A 22850-nucleotide genomic window follows, 5' to 3' on the forward strand; every position below is an offset into this window, starting at 1 on the left:
GCGATGAGACGGAAGCGTTCAACAACAAAACTTTTCAAAATGGAGAGAAACACGCTGTCCCATCATAGCTGCGCTGCTGCAGATGGCTCGCCATGCCCTCTACCCCCGCGGCCACCGGCTGGAGTGTGTGCACGAACTGTTATCGTTTTTGCTAGCCGCCCGGTGAAACCGAGAACCCCAGGAACGCCTCCGTCATGCGTCTCCATAGAGCTGTCGGCAGAAGGGTTTCGATGTTTTTGAAACAAGCTACTGCAATAACGTGCTTCCTTCAAGATGCCGCCTCCGGTTTTCTTCCGAAGTGGATTTCCATTTTACCGGACAGCTAGCGCCATATCGAAGTCCAAATTTGTGATCAGTAGAGAGCTGTCTCAAAATCGTGCACCACGCCACAGTAGGGGAACACCAGCTCCTGCTCCACACTTCAACCGTGACTATTTAATGTGAGTCCACGTGAAAAGCATGCCTGGGAGAGCAAATGTGGGAATCGGCCGTGAGGGAGACGGACCGGAAGGCACTTGTCACCATTAGGCGTGTAGGACCCCGAGATGGGCATCCGCCGGCCGTGCGCCCTCGACAGACGGCTACAAAGGACTCGCTGACTAATATACAGGCACTGACAGCTTGCGATTCTCTTCTCGACACTCCCGCTGAAATAGCAGTCCCAGCATTTCCAGTCTGAATGGGCAGACCAGGGTGCCTCAAGAGTTGCAGGGCGAAATGTCGTTACCACAGCTGCCTTGAAGCCTCAGAAGTGAGAGGCTGTGACAAAATCTGGTGAATAGCGACCGTGCGATGAGTAAAGTTCAGGTATGCGGATCTGCACTTTGTGGTGAGGTTTTGCGCGTACCGCTAATGCTACCGTGCTCTTGGGATGTCCGAGCAGCAAGCAACCAAAAGCCTGATCTCATCCTGGTCCCGCTGGTGTACTTTGCTACGTGACTTCCCCATTACGCTGGTGCTGAAAGTGGCCAGTTGGCTGTGATAAGCGTGAAATCACAATTCAGCGACAGCGCGCTTCTTGAGGCCCACCGGAGCTGAACAAGGAGGGACGCAGTATGCGCCCGTTGCAATCAGTGGCGCGCATTCACCGCATTTGCAAGCAAAAAATTCAGTTTTGCCTCCGTGAGTTCCCTAAAGTTCCTCAAGAACGCTCCTTTCAGCCTGGGACATGGTTCCTCGTGAAGCGATAAGAGGCTCCCCACTTTCAGAAATAGGGCCTGAAATCAGCAGAGCTTGCTGCTCCAGGAGTTTTTTCACTTTTGCCCTGCAAGCGTCCAAGTCTATGTCATTTTTATCCACGTTGGAAGCCAGCCACTGCAGCAGATCATCCTCGCTTCTATCTCCTTGATACATTATCGGCTCTGTCTTCCTGCTCGCGGGGAAGAGCAAAAGTGTGGGATATCCAGTAAAGTAGAGATCCTTTACTTCATTGCGAGTAGCATCCATCTTGGCTACCAGCGCAGTGCTTCCAGAATCCTGAAGGACCGCTGCAATCATCTTGAGAGTTGGCTCGACCTTGCGGCAGTGACCGCACCTGAGTTCATGCGCACGCGCAGCACGCAGCGGTTACGCATGAGCATGTTAAGTCTGGACGAAGTCATAACGTGCTGTAACTCCTGGCACAGAAAAATATATTTTTTTGGATGCATCAGGGCATGCCCTAGATGCAGAATCATCTATGGCGAAGCCAGCTGATTTGATCGCTTGGTAGCCGGACACATACAACTTACCAGGGCGCTCCAAACTCGACCAGAACATCTCGGTCGTTTTGCAGTACAATCTCGTTGAACGTCGATCCAACGACAACTTTTAGAACGCCTGATACAAGTGTAATACGTACATGAGGATTCCTCACCAAATCAATGGTACGCATCTCCGGTGACTGGGGCATCAACCACAGCTTCGCGGACAAATCTCATTCGCTACCCTGTCGGAAAAAAGCATACCATTGTTTTCCTCTTCAGCTGGAACGGGTTCGGACCTTAAATACGGCGTGAGAGAGCCATCGAGGTAGCTGGTGACGAAATTCGTCAAATGCTGCAGACAGTTAAACCAGGCGCGAGGGTCAAATATCTCGTTGCTTATGGAGCTGCGGAGCAAGACTCGATTAGCCGGTTCACCTCCCGTATCCTCCGATCTGAGTCATTTCGGCATACTGTAAGGCCACGTTCATATTATGCGATGCTTCCTTAACGAAAACACCCCCCAGAGCGGCAAGCGAATCTTCTGTGGGGAAATCGCTGTACTGCAGATGTGCCCTCTTGATGTGTGCCGTTCCGTTTGCGCTTCCTATGCAGTGTTTCCCTAGCGGTTCCGCGCGGTTGTATTACAATATTCGCTTCATAAAAGTGACGCGAACAAGAGACTTCGAGTAAACTCTACCATAGATGTCTAGGGTGACCCACCCCCTTGAACGCTTGTAACAGGCCAGCGTCATTGGTCTCCGACGACATCCGGCTGCCTCTCAGTCCTTCTTTCCGCGATTCGCTTTCCAGTGCGGTGGGCTCTCCAGCAGACGGGATTCTCGGCGACCGCAGCCCCGCTTTGGCTTGCAGGTCGCTCACGTGCTTCGCTTCCTCAGAGTTGTCTTTTGTGTTGATGTTCCGGTCGGCCGAGACGGCTTCTCTCATGCTTAGAGAGCCTTCCTTGTCCCCGAGGAAGGCGTTGGCTGGTTTGAACTTCAAGGCAGGGTAGTATTTGCCGTTGCCGCTAGGATTGAATGTGACAATACGAAGCTGGGGAGTCTGCCGTTCATCTTCCACGCCGAGCAGTGTTAAAAGCCGCCTTTCGTGAGGCTCCTTCGTGCCTGCGACAGGTACCAGGCCATGAATATGGTACAAAATGGATCTCCCACCTAGTCCTGGTAAAGGCCCTCATCGCAGGCAATCGCTGCCACATGCGGTTTCAGTTTATTGTGTGGGCCGCTCTACACTCCAGTACGTCGCTGCAGACACGCACGTGTCGAGGTCGCTGAAGGCACATTACAACCACGGCGCACGGTGAGTGCTGGATGTGGTATCGCAGCGGTATACGACAGCGACAGCTGCGGTACTCTACCTGATACAGTGAAGATTATCTGACTCCTGTACTTGGAAGCAACATCCTCAAAAGCCTGTCGGATTCCTGGAGCTCGCTCAACAGGAATCTGGCTGTTGCGTTTGCGGGCGCCGGAGTTATCGAGGAACATGACACAGATCGGACGACCGTCTGCACAACAAAAGAGAGGGAACACAGAGGCTCCTGCGGCGATACGCTAGATGCCTCACTGCTGCAGTCATCCAAAAAGATCACGCTTAATGAGAGGCAACGACAGACCACACGGTTCCAGGTAAAATGATTCGCGTCGTTGGATAAAGCTCTGCAAGCGACCTTGACAGCTGCAAGCCCACAGACTTGCAAGCTCACCCTCGAAAATCCTGGGCGCAACAATTCCCGTGAAAGGAAAAGCCGGCGGGAACTTATGCGTTTGCACAAACCGTGTAAGGTTTGCCTCATCACTGAACGAGCCTGTGTAAACGACGACCTCCTCTCCCCCTTCGTCAGGAACCAGGGGCAACGGACGATCCTCGAACAGTTCCTTGTCGCTTTCACTTGGAAATGCTGCAATGAAGGGAAGCTGTAACGATGACACGCAACACATGGAACCTCTCCTAACACGTGCGTACTTTTCGGGACGTTTAGAATGAAAATAACACGCGACGCTGGGTCCGAAGTCTGCTTACAATCCGGGTGCTGCTCGGAGATCCGTGGCGACCTAGTGGTGTGTGGTTCGTAGCTGCTGCGTCAATACTCGGCGGCATAAATACTGGTTTACTCTGCCATTAGCGCCGGGAAGCGAGTCTACTGATCGACGCAGACTGCTGAGCAACAAACGTGATACAATGGCTCCTCCGCATTATTGCTCTGTGTGTGCGATGCCCACATGCACTCCTGCTCTCTCAAGGCCAGCGACGCTTACATGAATATGTGCCATATCTAGACGGGTCTTCATATATGGCTTTACGTGAACATCCAAGTAGTACTCTAGCACTTCTGGGTCCGCGATTTCGCCGAACAGCACATCGTTGCCCATCATCCGAGAAACCTTCACAAACGTTTCGCGATGGAACTTTTTTGAAGCGTGTAGAGAAGTGGCCGCGGACACAGGTGTCGTGGGGTTCTTATCAAGATCAACTTTCGCGTTGCGGCCAGCAGCGCGAACTCTGGGGGTCGGAGCTCCGTAGGGAGAAACTGAAGCATGCGCGCCTGCGACAGTCTTTCCCCCTCCTGAGGTTGCATCCTGAGCATTCCCAGCAGAAGCTACGCCGCGCCTCAGAGTCCTCTCCGTGGTCGCAGTGTTGTTCGCCGCCTCAGCCGGTTGCTCCACAGCTGGGTGAAGTAAGGGGGAAGGGGGCAGCGCGCCACCGTCCTCGGGAGAAGAAGGCCTCGCGATGTCTTGAGCCGCAATGACGACAAGTGTGCCCAACTGTCGATTAGCGAGCACCTCTTCCAGAGCATTCACGGATGTGATCATACGGTCTCGGTTCAAGTTCTCCTGGAGCCACTTCAATATCTCCGCTCGTTTTCTACCGCCTATTCATCCAGCAGGAAGGAAAGACCTTGAACGAGGATTCATTCATGCGAGACGGGTTACTCACGTCGAAACGATCCCCTAGAGTGCCGCGGCAGCAGTGAAAACGACGCGTCCCTTGACTGCCAGCGTTCTGCGACCGGAAGAAGTCTGCAACAAGGATGGCTTGAGCTGCTGATACCGCCTCCCGTGGCGCATGCACGTACCTGTGTACTCCCTTGGGTGCCCTTCGACAAAGAACTTGAGCGTTGGGTATTCCTGAATGTCTTCGTCCCTCATGACCTGCGTGTGCTGCGTGCAATCGACTTTTGCGAGAAATACAGGTGGATCGCCTTTGTCGTGGGCCAGGACTCGAGCCGCTGCATCGAATTCCGGACTTGTCTTTTGAGACCACGAGCACCACGGCGCATAATACAGCACCAGAGCTATTGAATGAGCAGAGAGGAAGTCGTGATAGTTGTCATCTGCCAACGAAACAGCTCCACGACTCATGACAGCCGTGCTTAGCATCTCGGGCTTTCTCTTGGTTGCTGAAGCCCCCCCGTTGCGACACCCGTATTCGGACGCGCAGTCACCGAGATTATTAAGGGGACCTGAGACGTAAGGCCGACGCGTACCCGTGTCATGCTGGTTCCGCTTGACTGTATCTTGCTGCTCTTGTGTGAGTTTTAGAGCCTTTGCCGCGTCTCCCGCACGTGATATCAAACGAGGAATGGGCAGACCAGTAGAGCTTCTATTCGCTTCCGGGAGAGGGGCTTCGGAAGCTGCCGAATTCCCTCCAGATGCCCCTGGATCACCGCTGACGATGTATGCGAAGACGAAGGCGAGAAGGATGTACACGTGGACTGATGAGGAAGTCACCAGCGGGAACCACGCCATGGTGCAAGTCGCTTACGTCTCATGTGGAAAACGAACAGGGCAGTGACAGTTGCTTCAACAAGAAACAGACAATTCCGTATAGTTCCTAGATGTTTTGGGTGATGTCTCACCCACACGCAACCTTTTCTCCTTTTTTGAAATCAACTCAGTCAAAGAGCCCTCTTTGGAGGGCGGAGGACCCTCGAAAACGAACTATGTTTTGCAAACGAAAAGGCCAATCTTTTACATGCCCCCGTTTTGGCAAAAAGATTCAGCCGGGGTGTGATCGTGGACACTTACAGAACAGTGCAGTGCGCCATTCCCTTCAAGCAGTATATACAAACAAGACGCGCTACACTGCAGAACAAATCGAGGACCTGGTACAAAAGCAGAGGACAAAGTGCTCAGACACAACAAAACTGTGGTACTGTACCGCCTTTAATATATACAGAGGTTGGGAAACTGGCAGTGTGTAGTACACACACTGGTTCCAGAAAGCGCGTGAGAAACCGCCCAGTTGGGTTTTTGAGCCGAAGCACGGCCTGCGTTCATCGCAGACTAGTAAAGGCAAGAAGGCGAAAAAACTGAATTGCTGATGGGATCAACCTAGCTATGCGTTTCAGCTCACAAGAACCTGAGAGGTGATTTTCACTGTGTGATCCGATCGACTGACAAAGCACCAAGACGGCAAAAAGCCCGCTCGAGCGGCCTAATACCCAAGATAAGAGCGCAGGGGAAATCGGCGTCGTCGAAGTGAAGAACATAGAACGCTGCGCACTCCTGGGCCGGCGCCGGCGGGGCCACTCCCTCGGACTTACTTTCTCACGCATTTCAATCCTTTGTCATTTGGGCTTAACTGTCCTTTCTTGGCCTATGTTCGCACAGTGGTAACCGCTTCCATTCAATAAAGCATAGTTCCAGACAAGGAACCTCTGAGGTTGACAGCAACCTACGATAGCTTTTCTCTCTCTCGTTTTCGTCTGGTGTGTTTCCCCGTGGAGACACTACGTCACACCCAAGTGATTGACGCCGGAAGATTGCGTTCGGTGTGATGACACCAGTCAATTACCATCCCATGTTGGTCAGCGGGGCACGCGACGAACACGTGAGCACTGGGCGCTCTAATCTGGCACAGTACACTTGTCCGCGCGGTGCGCTCACAATTGAACTGTGGTAAGCCACTCACTGCCACATTCCCGCACTGAAGGGCAGCGTGACCTGCAGTAGCAGAGAGCCAGCCCTGAAGAGCAGGCTTTTCTTGGGGGTTTACGATGCGTGCAGTCTTTATGCGGCCGTCCCAGGTAAGAGGCTGCAGCTTCGAATTCTGGAGGCACTCAGTTTGAATGAACTGAACGAAGACTATTCAGGAAAATTTACGCTGGCGGGTCTCCCCGTATACTGGTATTGCCAGTGGGAACATTCAACAGCTGCCCGCGGGTGCCACCGGAGAGAACACATTATCTGGCGGAAACCCAGGATACTGTCGGATACGCTTCAGAGCCCCCGATTCACAGCTTGACGAGGCGGCTCCAAGATTCGCATTCATCGTGGTCACAGATTACTCGTCGCAGACGTGTCCACGGAGGCATGCAGAGCCAAAACGCATTTGCAAACAATGTACCGAGCCGAACGGGAGGGTTCTTCTCGATCTTTTTGGTCTCTTCACTCCGTTGGAGACTTACTGGCCACTAGATCACTCGCAAGCCGCCTTTATTGCCAAGAATACCCGCGAGTCACCTGATATTCAAACCTCACCACATCGATATTGACAATAGATATTTGGTATCCCGGTGTTACCCCGCCAACCGCGTGGCGGCTGAAGCGCGACAGAGCCTTGCACACCTTCTCACTGATGTCTTTGATTCTTGTCAAGTTATATAACTTCTACGAGAAATTGAGACCTTAGAACTCGATATGCTCTGTAACAGCTGTGGCAATTCAGCACCGCATCAATGACGCGGTGCTGGGGGTTCTGAGAAGTTGCGCTTACCATCCGTTGTAGTCTAGGTGGTTAGGATACGCGGCTCTCACCCGCGCGACCCGGGTTCAAGTCCCGGCGACGGAAGTTTTACTTTTTATTCCCGTCTGCCGAGACATTATTGGAATTACCGTTACTTCCACTGTTCGGTAAGCTCCGTGATGCGATGTTGATATCGTTTCTTTTCTGTGATGTACGCAAGGATCCGATATGCTGACGAGACCGCGAGAGATGGGTATCGGAGCGAGGCTGATGTCACCCGAAGCCGGAAAATATACGTCCAGAAACATATACCGCGTGTGATGGCGTCCAGCGGTTTCAGGCTACGTTTGTTTCCCAAGGTTCGTGTTTTTTATCTGCTTGGCCGTCTGCGCGTTTTGCATGCGCATGCGTTGAAAACTCATTTTGCGTCGAGCTCTTGTCTGTCGCGGCATCGGATCGCCGACACAAGTCGTCAGCGCTGGCTCAAGAAAAGCGCCCCTGAGCCCTTTTCTTTGACCTTGCTCGTTTCCTTCCGCGTGTATCGGAGGAATGCGGAAGCGAGTCGCTTCGCGTCGATACTCGGATCACAGTGCCGTCGTGCGTCGTATGACCCTGTCACTGCCACAGCGGTGTTCCTCCTTCTGCCGGGGCCCGGTTAATACGGCGATGCTGGAACAAGATCTACTCAACTTAAGCTTCCTCGTCCGCACGTGACTGGGCTTTTCACCTCGCCTTCATGCGGCTCTCAGCCTTTATGCCCAGGACTCTCTGTACCCGCGCGGGTCTGTGTTGACTCGCGGTGGCTGGCATGCTGCGGCCGCGGGTTCCTTCGAGGCGGCCCGCCACTCGGGCCTACCTTCCCTCTCGCGGGGCGCGAGGTATGTCGGGGGTCGCCTCCCCGCTCCCTTTTGACTGCCTGACCATCCGCCGCCGGCAAAACGTGTCCGCAGGCGCTGCCGTTTGCCTCACTCACTCGTGTCCTCGATGCGAGTTCGCGGGCGCGCTGCGGGCTGAACGGCCCGTTCGCTGGCTCCTTGCGCCCCGACAGAGGCCCTTCAGAAAAGGCGGCCTCCACGATGGACCACCTGCACTCCTCGCCAGCGTCGCTGCTACATTCTCCGTCTCGGCGCCCAGACTCGCCGACGCCTCTCGACAGGAGTATTCGCTGGGCGCGCGAGAAGACACGGGACGCTGCCTCGAGATTCACTGCGGCTCTCACGATGCGCCGGAAGGACGCGTCACCTCTGGGGCTTCGAGGAAGGCTCTGAGGGACACGCCAGCAGGCGCCAGAAGCAGGCGGCGTTTCCGCAGCGAAACGGAGGGCCTTACAGCGAAAAAGAAGGAACGAAAACGCGACGAGGACGAACTGCCCCCCTACCTGCTCGACGCCGTCGCGCTTCCAAAACAACGTGAGGCCTTTATTGAGAGAAACAAGGGACCAGGCGGCGCAGTAAATACTCGGAAGCGTTTCGCCTCGCTGCGTATTCACGCGAGCGAGTGAAGTTCCGAGCAGAGTGTGCGGTAGACGATGGTATACACCGCCGTTTCGGAGTGTATATCTATCTTTCCGTCGCTTCGTCTCTTTCTCTGGCTTCCGGTAGCTCCAGCCGCGTGTATGTGACTTGTGAAACTCATTTGAAATCGCCCCGAACCCTGCACATTCGTTTCTGTGTGCCTGCCGATCCCCTGGCCTCCTCTTCCTGTGCCTGTCTGCCTACACGCGCGAGCAGTGTCGTGTCTGGTTGCTTTCGCTGCGTCTGCATTTCCCGCCCGCTTCGTCTCCGCTCCGCGACGTGCGAATCCACACGCCGGGCTCGCTGCGGCTTCAAATTAGGCGTCCACGCCTTCTCCATCCATGTGCATCTGACTCTCTATGAATGCATTCTTACTTACCGCTATGCTGCTAAGTATTGGCAGATCAATCTGCATGTATGCCTATCGTTGAATGAACTGGCCTGCAGGCGCTTATCTCCTGAGATGGCGCAGAGGGGTTTTGTCGTTTTCGGCTGCTCGCGCGGGTGTCTGGTCGCCGCCGCTACGCCGTGCCATCGCCTGTCCTCCCGTGGCTGTGCGTGAGTCTGCTTTCGACCTTTTCAGCGTCGAGCTCTGGCGAGTGCCTCGCGTTTTGCTGTCTGCAGTTTCCAGTCTGCTGAGGACACTGCGGCGCATTCCGCCGGACCACACGCTGCCGTCGCGCTTCCTCTTTCCGCGCGTCCTTCCCCTCCTCGAGCAGTTTAAAATTCTTTATCGCCAGACGCAGCTGCCTCTCGACGAAGGCCGCGTGAGTCGCGACGTTCGGACTCCGCTGGGCGGCGCGGACGCCTCCTGTCTCCTCTCTCTCTCGTCCGCGTCTGCGGCGACTTTGCCGGCGTGCGCGAGCCCAGACGCGGTATCTTTAGAAGCAAAGAACGCGGAGAGATTGCACACACGCGAACGCGCAGCGGGGGCTTCCGCCATACAGGACGGAGCGCTCGCGGAGGTGGACTCAGAAGAGACGAGACACGCTTGTCCAGCTCGCGAAAAGACGCAGCGCTCGGCCGTCGACATTCGCGCGAAGGCGGAGGCGGGGGAGTGGAGTCCAGAGGCTGGAGGCGCGCGCCTGCGGCGACGGGAGCGCGGCGACTGGGGGAAGGACCCGAAGGAGAGGCGAGCCGGAAGCGGAGGCGAAAACCACGTGCGAGGGCAGCTCGAGAATCTGCGCCTCCTCTGGCGGCTGTTGGTCCTCCAGTTCATTCTCAAGCGAGAAAGGCTCAACGGCGGCGACCTGCATTTTCTCGCCAGCGCCATGGCTAAGTACAAACGTAAGACTACAGTTGTTGTCGGTGCCCAGCAGACGGAGCGACAGTGAATCCTCGATTCAGGAGCGGCCCTCCGTCTCAGATATCTTCTGCTGCGCTCCGCTGCCCGTCTCGTTTTGGCTGCTTTCCCGCGAGACTCACCTCATTGACGCGCATCCGCCGCTCTCTGTGTGCCACCGCCCTCTTCCTACTGTCGATGTGTGCGTTGCTGCTTCGCCTGAGGCGTCTTCATTGCTGCTGTTGCTGCTGTTGTGGTGCTTCCCATGGCATCTCACCTCCGCGCTTTTCGCTCTTTCATGACCCCTGTTGGGCGCCTTGGTCGGGTCGGAATTTGCGAGACGCCTCCCGTGGCGCCCTGAACGAAGCTTGTCTCTCGCGCGTCGGCGGCACACGGATTCGAGAAAGAGCCGGACCTTTGGTTTAGTTCGCCGCGTCACCTCCTCGCCTTCGCGGCCCTCTGTCGTCTGCGTGTTGCTTTTTTTCACCGCTGCGCGCGTGTGCCTCCTCACTCAGTGAGAGCCCGCGCTGGGACTGGAGGCGACGTGCTTCTCTCTGTGGTACCTCCAGACTACGACCCCCTTCTTTTCGCTCTGCTTCTCTTCCGCGCGCTTGAGCTGAAAGACGTCATGGCTCTCCACGACCTCGCGGGCCTCGTGGGCTGCCTCGCGCGGACTGGGCTCCTCAGCTCGTCGCCGCAGGAGACACCCACCCCCGACAAGTGCGATTCCGGCTTTCCCTCTCCATCTTCACTCTTGGGGCCTGCGTCCCTTTCCTCCGCCCATGCCGCCGTGAGGCCTCCGCCGCTGTCGCCTCTGGCCGTCTGCCCTCTGGACCTCAACTTTGCGGAGTTCCTGGCGCTCCTGCTGCAGCCCGCGGGCTGCGGCGACAGGCTGCCGCCCGCCGATCTCTCTGCGTGCGCCCGCGACCCCCCACGTGGAAATACCGTTTTCTCTGTTGCCGCGCGTCTTCCAGCGGACGCGGCCGGCGCGGAGGAGCCGCCAGCAGCTCTGCGCGCGGTCGCCAGCGTCCTTCGGGCGCCGTCGGAGCGCGGCGGAGACCCGAGCGGGGCGGCGAGGCCCTCGTCGGACGGCGAGGGCGGACGAGGCGCAGCAGGTGCGGGGGCTGGCAGACTGGACTCGGGTGCAGACTCTGCGCAAAAGACGCGTGAGGCTTCGCAGGGAGATCTGAACGAGCGCGAGAGGAAGAGAGATCAAGCCAAGCGCCACCTGTTTCTTTCGTCTCCACCTTCTCTTCCGCCATTGCCTTCCACGTGTTCTGCTCTCGGGGAGGGCGATGCGGGGAGTTTGCGTCTGCCTCGCAGCTCGAGCCCAGAGGCAGGCCAACATGTGCAGTCCCGTAGCCTTCCCGATTTGTCGGAAGGGCTGTCTGAATCACGCGCAAGCCCCGGTCGCGACTCCCCGGTCGCGGCCAAGTCGTCCCCCCTGGAGGAGACAGATTTCCGTCGCCTCGCGGGCGTGCTGGGGCGGGCATTAGGGCAGGACGCAGCGGCGAAGCGCGAGGTGCATCGCCTCGTCTACGCGCGCCTGCAGGCCCTCGCGGCGGAACTGCTGAAAGCCACCGCAGAGCGCCTCCCCGCAGAGCTGCTCGAAGGCACCGCAACCGGGCAGGACATCGGATTTCTGTGGTGAGGCGGGGAGCGACCGAGCGAGTTGAGAGGAAACAAGGCTTTCACATTTCAGACTGAGACATGAACTCGCGGCGGCAAGAGCGGAAAGAACGCAGAGAAAGGACGCGAGGCATGCGCCTCGCATAAAGGCGACGTGCTTATGGAAACATGAGGCATCGCGGATGTTGCGCAGCTCAGCACACCCTCGGCGGAATGAGCCATGAAAGCGAACGACTCAGGACAGAGGCCTGTATCATGCAGCGCGCCAATAGAGCATCCGCGACTTATCCAGGCGCTCTTAGAAACATGGTGAAGTTTTTTGTGGTTTTCGAGTCTCTTTGAGAAAAGGAACAAACGTGCTCGCCTGTGTGCGTTAGCATATTTGCAGGAATGGTAACTGCCTGTGCCCCTGCGTTTCTGCGTCTGCAGCGAGGGCCTCGCCGCAGCTCGACTTCACAACGACGACCTTGCGGAGATGATCCTGATGTAAGTCAAGCGGCGGATCCTGCATCCGGAGTTTCGCTTCTCCGTGAAGGGTTTCCAGGTCTCTGCACCCGCCGTGGCGTGCGTGACGCTTCCTCACGACGGAGAAGGAGAAGAGGGCGATAGGGGCTGTGTTCTGTGTTTTGGCGGGATTTTGCGGCCTCACGACAGCGCGTCCTCGCATGTGAGACGCAGTCGGGTTCGCGGCGTCCCTGCGTGCGCCTCCGCGCTTTTTTCGCCCGCTGTTTGCCTTTCGAGGGTGTGAAGTCTCCGCCGCGCCCTTGGTGTGCGTTTCCTCACTCACCTGCCTGCGCTGAGTTTCGTGCGACGTCCAGGGCGGCCTTTCCTGAGCTGCAGAGCGAAGGCGCACTCGCGGACTCCGACTTCGCGCGCTTCCTCGTCGCGCTGCGAGAGGCCGCGCGGCCTCAAGAGGCGGAAAGCTGCGGCGAGCAGAGCCCGAGCGAGACTCGGGGAGGCACGAAAGAGCGCCCCGGGCGGCAGGGTGGCTCGGCGCGAGGTGCAGCAGCGCCGAGCTGCCCGAAAGACGAAGGGGATGCAAAGGCCGCGTCGGAGGACGGAGGCGGGCGACCTCGAGAGTGCGTAGGCGCAGAGGTGTCTCGCGAAGAGCGCGAGAGCGGCCGGCAAGGAGAGATGTGCGGCACTGGAGCCGAAGCGGATGTAGAGTCTGCACGCGGCGCCAAGCCTTCTGGCGAAAGAGACGCCGGCCTCTGGCTTGCCCCTCCGTCCGCGGGGCCGGAGGGCGACTTGCTGGCGCGCGGCCGCAGGCGGAGGTCTACGCGGTCGCCCGCCGCTGCGGCGCCGGCGCTGGGGCGGTCTGCTACCGCACGGGGCGCGCGGCCTGTCGCTTCGTCCGCGCCCTCCTCCATCGACGCTTCGTCTTCGTCTCTGCTGCCGCCTGTGGAGTTGGCGCCGATGAACCTGACTTCTGTCATCTCCTGGATTGGCGCGATGGGCGGGGCTCGGCTGGCGGGAGCCCTGGGCGCGTGCGCGCCGCGCGGCGCTGCGGAGGAAGACGAGAAGAGATTCTTGGAGATATCCACGTTCCGCGAGGTCTCCTCAGACGCGCCTGCAGACTCCTCGGCCTCGGCTGCGTCCCGCGTCGCCCCGCCTGAGGCGTTCTCAGGCTCTGCCTCTTTGGCGGTCGCGGCGGAGAACATCTACCGCCGCGTGGATGTCTGGCAGGCGCTGAGCCGCGCGCTGCTGCGGCGCGTCGCGCGCGTCCCTCCGTTCGCGCTCGTGAAGATCTGCGGGGCCTTCGAGGCCTCGCTCGTCAGGGATCCGCGGATGATGAGGTGAGTAACCGACCTGAGAGACTGTAAACCTTAAACCCATGCCCAAATGCAGGCGCCAGCGGACTGTCGAGGAGGCATCTCTGCGTACCTGTAGGCCCGCCGCTGTGTGTGAGTCTCTTGACCGTGTGCGTTTTGCCTTCGAGTCTCGCGCGGCTGCATCGGAGGCTCCACGGGGGGGCATGGGAAGGGATGATCAAGGCTGTGATGCACGCGGGGGACTCTGTCGCTCTCTCTCGCGTTTCTCCCCTCTCACTGTATCCTTCACGTCTGCATCGAGGCACGGGCACGGCTCTGTGCAGCTTTTCTGAGAGTGGCTCTGGGGGCCACTCTCAGAAAAGCTGCATTCGCCTGTCTGCTCGGTGGATTTTCTGCATGCGTAAATGCGTCTTATTGCGCCTCTATTTGCGCGTATGCGCTGCACATGTGTCAGGCGTGTGGACTGCCGGTTTTCTGCTTTGCGCAGCGTGCTCGCGCCTCGTCTTCTCCCACACCTAGACGGCCTTCCGCTTTCGTCGCTGGCGTCGCTGCTGTCGTCGCTGTCGATTCTCGGGATTCCGCACCCCTCGCTTCTTTCTGGCCTCTGCCGTGCGATTTCGCGGCGCGTCTTTCTGGATGCGCCGCCGCCGCGGCGGGTGTATGGACACCAGGGCCTCGGCTCAGCGGCATCGGCAGGCAGCGACAAGGGCGGGGCGAGCTCGGGAGAACGTGAAAGTCTCCACGCGGAGAGGCAACAGAGACGGAGGGAAATCGAGCCGTTCCGAACTGTGCTGTGGCGACTCCTAGGGGCCATGCCTGAGGCGCGTGAGGTGTATATACAGTCCATTCGCAGTGCGTGCTCGTCCGCAGAAGCTCGGGAAGCGACTGCACCGTCGGGCGCGTCTCCGCTTCAGGCCTGCCGCGGACGGATGCCGCCTGCGGGAGGCGGACACAAGGCGCCCAAAGAACGGAGAAAAGGGCGAATCCACATGAGAGAAAAAGGACGCAAAGCTGCGGCGGAGGTCCTCTCGACCTTCTACGTGCTGCTCGGCCGCGCGGCAGGTGTTATCGAGTAAGACGAACTATTGGCGCTGAAACGAGTCACTGAGGAATGATCTCATTTGAAGACACCAACTCGCGCTGAACCTGCCACGGGTGGACTCTGCTTTCCGTCAGCAAGCTTTGTATCTCCGCAGGCGCCCTGCGCATATACACGTGCTCATATATAAATATTCATATGTGTATGAGTATATATAGGTATGTAGTCTGCTGTGGATGCGTCGCTTTTTGTGAGTTCAAGAGATCTACTGGGCGTCTGCCTGAGTTTACTGTGAAACTGGTGTGTGTCGACCAGCGAGGCAAAAGCTCTGCGAGGCAGGGAGCATGGGCGCCGGCATGCGGACACGCTTGTACACGTAGAAGGCGCTGGGTAACCCAGCAGACTTGCATGTGCATACACTTACACGCATACATATATGTATACATATACGTTTATATGTAGGCTGGTGCCGGGAGAATTCACGCCTACGTGCAAGAGTCTGATCGGTGTGTGTGGCGGTTTTGGTTGACTCTTTCTTGTGTGTTTTTTCTGTCGAGCAGCGTCTGCACGCCGCAGGAGGCGCTGCTCGTCTTGAAGGCGCAGTGCAGGCAGAACCTTTTTCACACGGCGCTCATGGTAGGCCCTGGGGGATCTCGACGGGCCCTCGCGTAGTCGGCCGTGCGCGATCTGCTCTTTCGTGTTGTCTGCTCACTCGATTGCAGCCTTTTGTTTCTCGAGAGAGGCGCAGACACTTCGCCTGAGCTGTGCGTGTTCGGAGACTTATCCACTCCACACGATAGAGTACGCGCCTACAGAGGCACGTGATGTAGCTCTGACGTGTATAAAGACCACGATATAATCTGAAGCGAACCTTGATCGACGGAGTTCACACCTAAATATATATATGTATATATTTGTGTCTGTGGTTAAACATGTAGAGCCGTCGCTGCGTTCAGGCATGCGGCGGACAGTTCATCTCCGTTTCGTTTTTTTTGGGGTTCTCGGCGTGCGCAGAAGGGTATCGGAGACGCGCTGGTTTCGTTCGCAGCTGCTCAAGGCGAAGGAACATCTTACCTAAACACGGCAAAGCCCGATTTGCCTCCTCATCTCTGTTTTCTTCCACCGCCTCATATGCTGCCCGCTACAGCTGTCTCTTCGTTGTATGCGGCTGAGAAGCGCAGTTGTGTCTCAAGTTTTCCATCTGAATATCCGCTCACTCATGGGCATCTGAGTGCGTCCGCACCTGATTCTCTTTCTCTCTCGTCCACACCTTCGCTTTCTTCTCCGCATGCGCCAGCGGGTCCCCTGTCCGACTCCTTGCCGGCTGCGTCGCCGTTGTCTTCCTCGCCTTCCTCGACTTCCGACTACTCTCTGCTTTCTCCTTCTTGGCGGGCGCCTTTGTCTGCGGCTTCCTTCTTTCCTGCGGTGCTCGCCTCGCCAGAGGCTCGGACGTTCTCGTCGCTTCTCTCGCACGCCGGAACTTCGCCTGGCTTGCCTCCACTCGCTCAGGATGACCTGCTCACGCTGGTCTGTTTGTATCTCTCCGTGGCCCCCAGTCAGCACTTTTCGGCGTTTCCTTCTTCTCACTTCGCGAGCCTGCTGCCAGACGAAGCCTCGCTGCTTGCGCAGGCGCTCGGCGACCCTGAGGCCGAAGAGGAGGCGCTCAACCTCGAGCTCCCGACTGAGGCCAGCCAGGGGACACGCGCCCAAGATTGCGAAGAAGTCGCGAACTGGGAGGCGGTGGTCAGGAGTCAAAGTTGCGTGGCTGAAGTGAGGCCGCGCACGTGGACGGCAACTGCGAATTTTTTCGATTTTTCGCTTGTTTTTCACAATTCTCCTTGCCTTTGTGGTGCTGCTGGTTTCGCGGTCTCGCTTCCAGTCTCCGTGCGGTGCGGCGGCCGGTTACACCCCGCGGCTGAAAACAGACGTCTCGCGGGGGTGCCGCCTGTGGGAAATCAAGTAGGAGAAGGAGGATTATGTAGTGTACAATTAAACGAGGAGTTTCTATGGATAAAAGTCCGCTCTCGGGCTTTGCACTCGCAGGACGGGGCGCGTCGGTCTTCTGCATGCCTTCTCCGGAGAAACCCCGGTATGTGTACCGACTTTCCTTTCTTTGTGACATTGACCTCCACCTGTGTCAAGCGTCTTTCTTTGTGAAGTCAATTTAACCTTAGTCTGTATAGAGTCTTGTTTCTTTTCGCAGGCGATCGCGCGTCGCTACGTGGCGCCTGGACAGCCTTCGGCGTCGGACGCCGCGCTCGGGAGAGGCCGGGCGCATGCGCATGGTGACGAAAACGAGAAGGCCGCCAGCAGCGAAGGCGACGCGGCGGAGAAGACGCGCAGCGAGCCTCCGAATCGAATCGGCTTCTCTCCCATCGCAACCTTCTGCGACCGGCTTTCTGCGCCTGCAGCGGCGCAGCACTCGTCTTCTCCGCAGTTCGTTTCCGCGCGTGTCCCAGACCTCCTCGCGTGCTGTGCGCGGCCGCTGTTGCTGCTTCCGCTGCCTGACCTCCGTCTGCTCCTCGAGGCCTTCGCGCGTCTCCTTTCGCGGTGCGGCAAGAGCCCAGGCGACGCCTCAGTGCGCGAAGTTCTGAGCGACGCCGCGCGCAACGAAGGGCTGCGTCTCTTCGCCGCCTTCTCAGGAGGAGCGGCGAACAGACTCGCGCGAGGAAGTGAAGAAGCGGCTGGGGGGGGCTGGCGGTCGCCCTGCGGCGGAGAATGCGTGCCCGGAGGCGACGGCAGGACCCGAGTGGCGGAAGGCGCGAGCGCCGCCGACACACAGCTGCAACCTGACGGCGAAGATGCTCTCCGCGTTTCGCGGCTGCCGCTGGATGTCACGGAGGTCGCCGGTCGCGGCGCGCTGCGGTCTGTGCGAGACGGTCACGCCCTCAGCGCGTTTTTTCAGAGCGCGCAGATTCGTCTGGCCTTCGCTGCGGCGGCGCTGCTGTCGCGCGACCTCTTGGGGCGTCCGCGCGATCGAAGTCGAGGCGAAGACAGCGCCGAGAAAAGCCGTAAGGGAGAGCGGCCGGTGCGCGCCGAAGGGCTTGACGGCAGCGCCGACGACGCGCGAGCCTCCGAGCAGCGGAGAGAGCTGCTTCTCTCTCTGCAGGCGCTAGGCGACTGCGGACAGCGCGTCGAGGAAGGTCTCTTGACCGCGGCGCTCGAGGCTGCACTGAGAGCATGGCGAAGAGAGGAGGCCGCTGCGGAGGCGGCGCAGAGAGAAGTCGAGGTCAACGAGAAAGAGAGGCGCCACGCGCTGCCACCTCGCGCGCTTCCATCGCCGGCGTCGCCAGACCTTGGACCTCCCCTCTCGGCGCCCTCGGGGAATGAGAGTCGCGGCGAAACCCATCTCCGCTCTGCGCGAACCGCGCCGTCTGCTTCCTCGCCCTCGCCCTCGCTTCCTGGTCAAGCGGCGCATGCGTCTTGGCCGTCGTCTTCCGCTGCTCGCCCCATCCATTCTTGCGTGGAAGAAGAATCAGACGCACCTCTGCTTTCTTCATCGTCACCTTATGCAGCCGAGGACCTGCAGGCTTCGCCGCGTCGATTCGTGGGCTGCTTCGAAGGTATCAATTCTGCTCTGTCCGCTCGCGAGATTCTTCCCGAGGCGCCAGAAGATGCCTCGCCGCGCGCAGCTCCATCGCCTGGCGGAGTTCCACCGTCGTTCTTCTTGTCGCCTTCCTCTTCTCTGTCTGTCGAGCGATTCGCGGTCTTCGCAGAAGAGGCGCGTTTGGCGCTCAGCGTGCTCAGGCTGCAGCGCGACGCGCCCTTCGCTTCTCCGGTTGAAGGCTCGCTTCACGCGCTCTTCGCCAGCCTCTCGTCGGCCGCAGCACATGCTGCTGCCTCGGCACCTCTCCCTTTTCCTGCGATACCGCTGGAGGCCTCTGCACCGAGCCTCGAGCGCATGCAGACTGCGGTTTTCGAGTCTTTCCGCCGGCGCCTCTCCTGCGAGGCCGCGCAACTGCGGCGCGAACGGCGGCGGGGCTATGGTGTCGAATCGGCTGTCGCTGAGGCCCCTGTGTGCACATCGCACGCCCCCTCGCTCTTCTCTCTCGAGGCGTCGGCGTCTCGGTCTCCGTCTGATTCGCTTTCAGCCGCAGGCGGCGAAGCAGACGAACTTCGTCTTCTACAGAGCTGCCGTGGTCTTCCTTGGCTTGTCGAGGAGGTTGTTTTCTCTCTCGTTCCTCAGTTCCAACGTGCGGAGAACAGCGTGGGCACCGGCCTTTCTTGTTCGTCTTTCGGCTCTTCACCTGCAGTCTCTCCTCTTGGCTCTTCGCCATCACTTCTCCGCGAAGGTGTCGCTTCCGCATCGAGTGGCTCGTCCGGGTCTTGTGCGTCTTCGGCGAGCATCGTACATGACGCGGAAGCCTCGCGACGCCCTCGCAGTTCGCCTTCGTCGTGTGCGGAGGCCGCTGCCTCTTCGGGCGTCCTTATCTCTGGCGCTCGCCTTTTGCGTGTCTGCCTCAGCGCATCTCTCCCGCTCTCGTCGTCTTCCGGCGTCTCGTCTCCGGTTTTCTCCCTTTCCTCTCAGCATCTTGGCGCTTCTTCGGCTTGTCTGTCGTCGCTCTTTTCGGCGCAGTGTGCGGCGCGGCTCGCTGCTGTGCCTCCTGCTCTCCTTCACTCACTCCTGCTCACAGCGACTTTCCTTACGCCTTTGCCGCAGTTTCTTTCGCTTTTTCCACAGCATGTGCTTGCCGCCATGCTGCGCGTGGCCGACCAGGTGTCCGTACAGCTGAGTGCGAGAGAAGGCGGCGGCTTTCGTCTCGAGGACGCGGAATCCTCTGCATGCGAAGACGCCGAAAACGCAGGCGAAGAGACGCACGCCGGGCGCAAAGAGAGGATCGACGATGGCGGTGCCGCCTGCCGAAAAGCAGCGACAGACAAGAATCGCAAAGACAACGCAATCCCCCAGCGAACGCGGGAGTTCGAGGCGCCGCACACCGAGCCTGTGGAGGGGACTCAGCCCTCAGCGCCCACGAGAGGCTGCACGTTGGGCTATCGGTCGATGCGATTCGCTTCGCGATCGGAGGCCGCGCCTCTGCGAGGCACACACAGCAGCATGCGAGGCCTCACACGCCAGCGAGAGGAGGAGGTCGCGCGAGAAGAGGAAGCGGCCGTTTACCGAAAGCAGATCGCGACGGAAGTCGAAGCCTGCCTCGCCGATTTGGTTTGCCTTGAGGACCGGGGAAGACTCGAGCAGGGAAAGAAAAAAAAGAAAACGAAGAAGGAAGCAACCGCGGCACACGCCCTCGAGTCGCCCAAGCGACTTCGCCACCAACTCCTTGCGTCCTCTCTGCTCGAGAGCGGGGAGAAGGAAGACGCATGCGAGTCGGCTGTCGCGCAGCGGACCTGGAGGGACGCCTTCTCATGGTAAGGTCTCAGCGCTCGCGGCCAGAGCCAAGAAGCACAGGCGCGCAAAAAGAAAAAGAAAAACGCGCGGGAAAGCCTGGGCTGAAGAGGTCTCGGTACTACGCGACGCGCCGTGCCGCGGGAGGCCTACAGAAATCCGCGAATCTCACTCTCAGATACAACATAGGAAGTGCAGGTTTTGGCACTCGGCGACGGCGGTGCACGGGGCCTGCACTGTCGCTCTGTTTCTCTCTCGCTGAATTAGAGACGAAAATGTAATGCGAGAATCATTTGTTGCATGTGCGCGTGCGGGCTTCGTCCCCGCTTCAAATGCGCGGAGAAACGACCGCGGCAGTCCAAGAGGGCGTCGAGTCTCTCCTCGAGAGCCTCGTCATCTCGAAGAGCGCACCTTCGGGGAAAACGTTCACGCGGCACTGTCGCGCTCGGCTCAGGACTTCCGCACTGACTTACGAGAACATCGTACTGTGTACCCAAATAATGACCATGCCCTCGGCATGCATATGGATAGAGTGAAAACTCCTTTGATTTCCTGACGCCTCTTCGCGCGATTTTCTCCGTCGCGAGCAGCGGCAAGACCACGCACGCGAAATCCTGACTTTTCAGTTTTCGCGTGGCGCTTTGCGTGGGCGGGCAAGCTGCAACTCCCCTTTGTTTCATTTCGTTTTTGAGGGTGTGGGCTGCTGCTCTTTCTTTAGGCTCCATCCCTCTCTCGTTTACCGTGTCGCCGCGGAGCCCTGGGCCTCGGCGCGCACTCCCAGCCCCGCGGAGCCGACGTCGGCTTCGGCCTCTCTCTCTTCCTCCTCTTCTCCCTCGGCTCCAGCGCCAGTGTCTGTGTGCCCAGGTGTCGTCTCGTCTGCTTTGCCGCCGTTTTCCGCGTCCTCGCTGCAGCATCTGCGAGCGGTTTTCGAGCGACAAGACGCGACCAGGGCGCGCACGTTGCAGTCCCTCGGCGAGGCCGCTGTGCAGGCGCGTCTGCAGCCTCCGCCGGACTTTCTCTCCGCGGCGCGACGAGGAGGATTTCGCTTCTTCAATCTTGCGCTCGCCAGCGACCGAGTGCGTCAAGGCGAAGAGCCACAGGGCGGAGAGGCTTCGAGCCGAGACGCGTCAGTCGAGCTAAACCACGGTGATCGTAGGCGCTCTGCGGATGCGCGAGGAAGACGCGCACAGACAGAAGGCGAGAAAGACGCAGAGGAAGGAAGGGAGCTGGGCGCCGAGCCAGAGGGCGCGAGGCCGCGGCTCGAGGGACTCTTTGCCGCCATGAGGGACAGGAACGGGCGAGGGCGCGTGAGAGTGAAGGCGACTTGGGAAGAAACCGAGCGGGCTGAAGACAGAAGGGGCAGACAAGAGAGAGACGAGAGAGGAGCTGAAGCGGAAGGCAGCCGCTCCTACAGTCCGGGTGAAAAATCGAAGACGCAGACGGAAGAGACGAGGAAGACAGGAAGCAGCGGAAGCCGGCGAGAGACGGAGGAAGCTGGGCGAATCGAACCAAGCCTCGCGGAGGCCTCCTCGGCGATACCAGAGGGAGTGGAGAACGAAAGTGAGTCTGGAAATTTTCGAGAACGACGCAACGGCGGAGGGGAAGAGGCGCACGAAGGCGAAAAAGGAAGCGACGCAGGACCCGCAGGCGAGAAGCTGACACACGGCGGAAGTCGAGCTCGAGGAAAGAAGCACAGAGAGATTCCCGCCTACTGGCTGCCTTCCGCCAAACCCAGTGAGGCTGACTGGGAGCGCCTCTTTGACAGCTTCAGGCGCTAATTGCTGTAGAGGGATAGTGTGTGAAGGTTCGCTTCAATATATATGTACGTTGGTATGGACATGCGTGTATAGAGTGTGTGAGCAGGTGTGCAGAGGGCTGGGTTTGAGTGGTTTTCTAGGCCTCACGCGCGGTATGTTTCTCTGTTGTTTGTGGCTATTGTCAATGAATGTATTTTCAACGGCCCTCGAGATGAATCGGGTACAAGGCCCGACAGGTTTTTTTCACATAGGCGATGACGGATGTAAGTGGCTCTGTCGCGCGTTGGCCTTTTCCATGCGAATGACGTAATCACCATTTGCCCTTCCAAAAGCCGCGACGTCCTGGTCGCCTCACGGCACGCACACGAAGCGCCATCACAGAATTTTCACGGTTTGTCGCGGAATGCAGCTTCACGTGCTGCCGTAGATTTGCCATCACAGCGCGTTCGAATCAACCCCTAGACGCGCTACCTGCCGGATTTCAACGGCTCAACATATCAAAGATGATAATGCAGCCCGCTGCTACGACCGGAAGAACGTTTCGCCGCTACGAGGAGTCTGCTTGCACGTGCTCGATGGGCACATGAGGCGTGTTGCACGAAATACTTTGGAGGGAATGCGCAGAATTATTTAGGCAAACCTGCTTAGTGCAGTCGGCGTAGGAACGTGTTCCACTTCGTACAGCGATCTCGCCGTTCGGGATCTTCCGCCCGATCCGGAGGTGTTTTCGCACAGACAGCGTACTCCTCCATCCTGGCAAACGGCGCCATATTCAGAGCTGTGGAACTCACACATTCTCCTTACGCCTATTCTTTCCCCGTTTGCGACAGAATTCAGAGATTCGTACTCTATGTAGTCGTATCCAGACTATCCTTTTGACTCCGAGGACTGTGCAGGCGTACTGAGGTGCGCGCCCTTGTGCAAATGAGTACGATGGCTCAGAGGGTGACACAAATGTTTTCCGTGTTTAACGCGAGACCACAGATGGTGGTACTTTGGCGAGTTTCTGTTCGACTGGCAATTCCTCAAACCATGTGAAAGAGTCCCGCGTCTCTCTAGCGTTGGGGCTGACCGTTGCCGCCGCTGCGTGGAAATTCTCTGGAACTGTTTTTAGGGGGAAACCCG

General features: G+C 58.5%; 2 protein-coding genes and 1 non-coding gene across 3 annotated transcripts; 2 read left to right on the forward strand and 1 right to left on the reverse strand.

Moving 5' to 3' along the window:
* Positions 1-1131: 1131 nt before the first annotated feature.
* On the reverse strand, positions 1132-5449 carry BESB_039330 (putative protein disulfide-isomerase; the record flags this gene model as incomplete). Its single annotated transcript, XM_029362519.1, has 8 exons — positions 1132-1534; positions 1731-1818; positions 1947-2037; positions 2406-2806; positions 3058-3207; positions 3406-3616; positions 3959-4572; positions 4777-5449. 8 exons carry the CDS (start codon positions 5447-5449, stop codon positions 1132-1134), a joined length of 2631 nt encoding a protein of 876 aa, XP_029221484.1.
* A 1971-nt stretch (positions 5450-7420) lies between these two features.
* Positions 7421-7493, forward strand: BESB_041290. The gene has a single exon. It is a non-coding gene; the product is annotated as a tRNA-Glu (tRNA).
* A 775-nt stretch (positions 7494-8268) lies between these two features.
* Positions 8269-21746, forward strand: BESB_039340 (uncharacterized protein; the record flags this gene model as incomplete). The annotated part of the gene is made up of 11 exons (XM_029362520.1): positions 8269-8797; positions 9527-10189; positions 10754-11831; positions 12243-12299; positions 12632-13609; positions 14073-14657; positions 15185-15260; positions 15639-16513; positions 16668-16713; positions 16828-19991; positions 20687-21746. 11 exons carry the CDS (start codon positions 8269-8271, stop codon positions 21744-21746), a joined length of 9111 nt encoding a protein of 3036 aa, XP_029221485.1.
* Between the last annotated feature and the right edge of the window lie 1104 nt (positions 21747-22850).

The sequence above is a fragment of the Besnoitia besnoiti genome, chromosome II (assembly GCF_002563875.1).
Source record: "Besnoitia besnoiti strain Bb-Ger1 chromosome II, whole genome shotgun sequence".
NCBI classification, from domain to species: domain Eukaryota; phylum Apicomplexa; class Conoidasida; order Eucoccidiorida; family Sarcocystidae; genus Besnoitia; species Besnoitia besnoiti.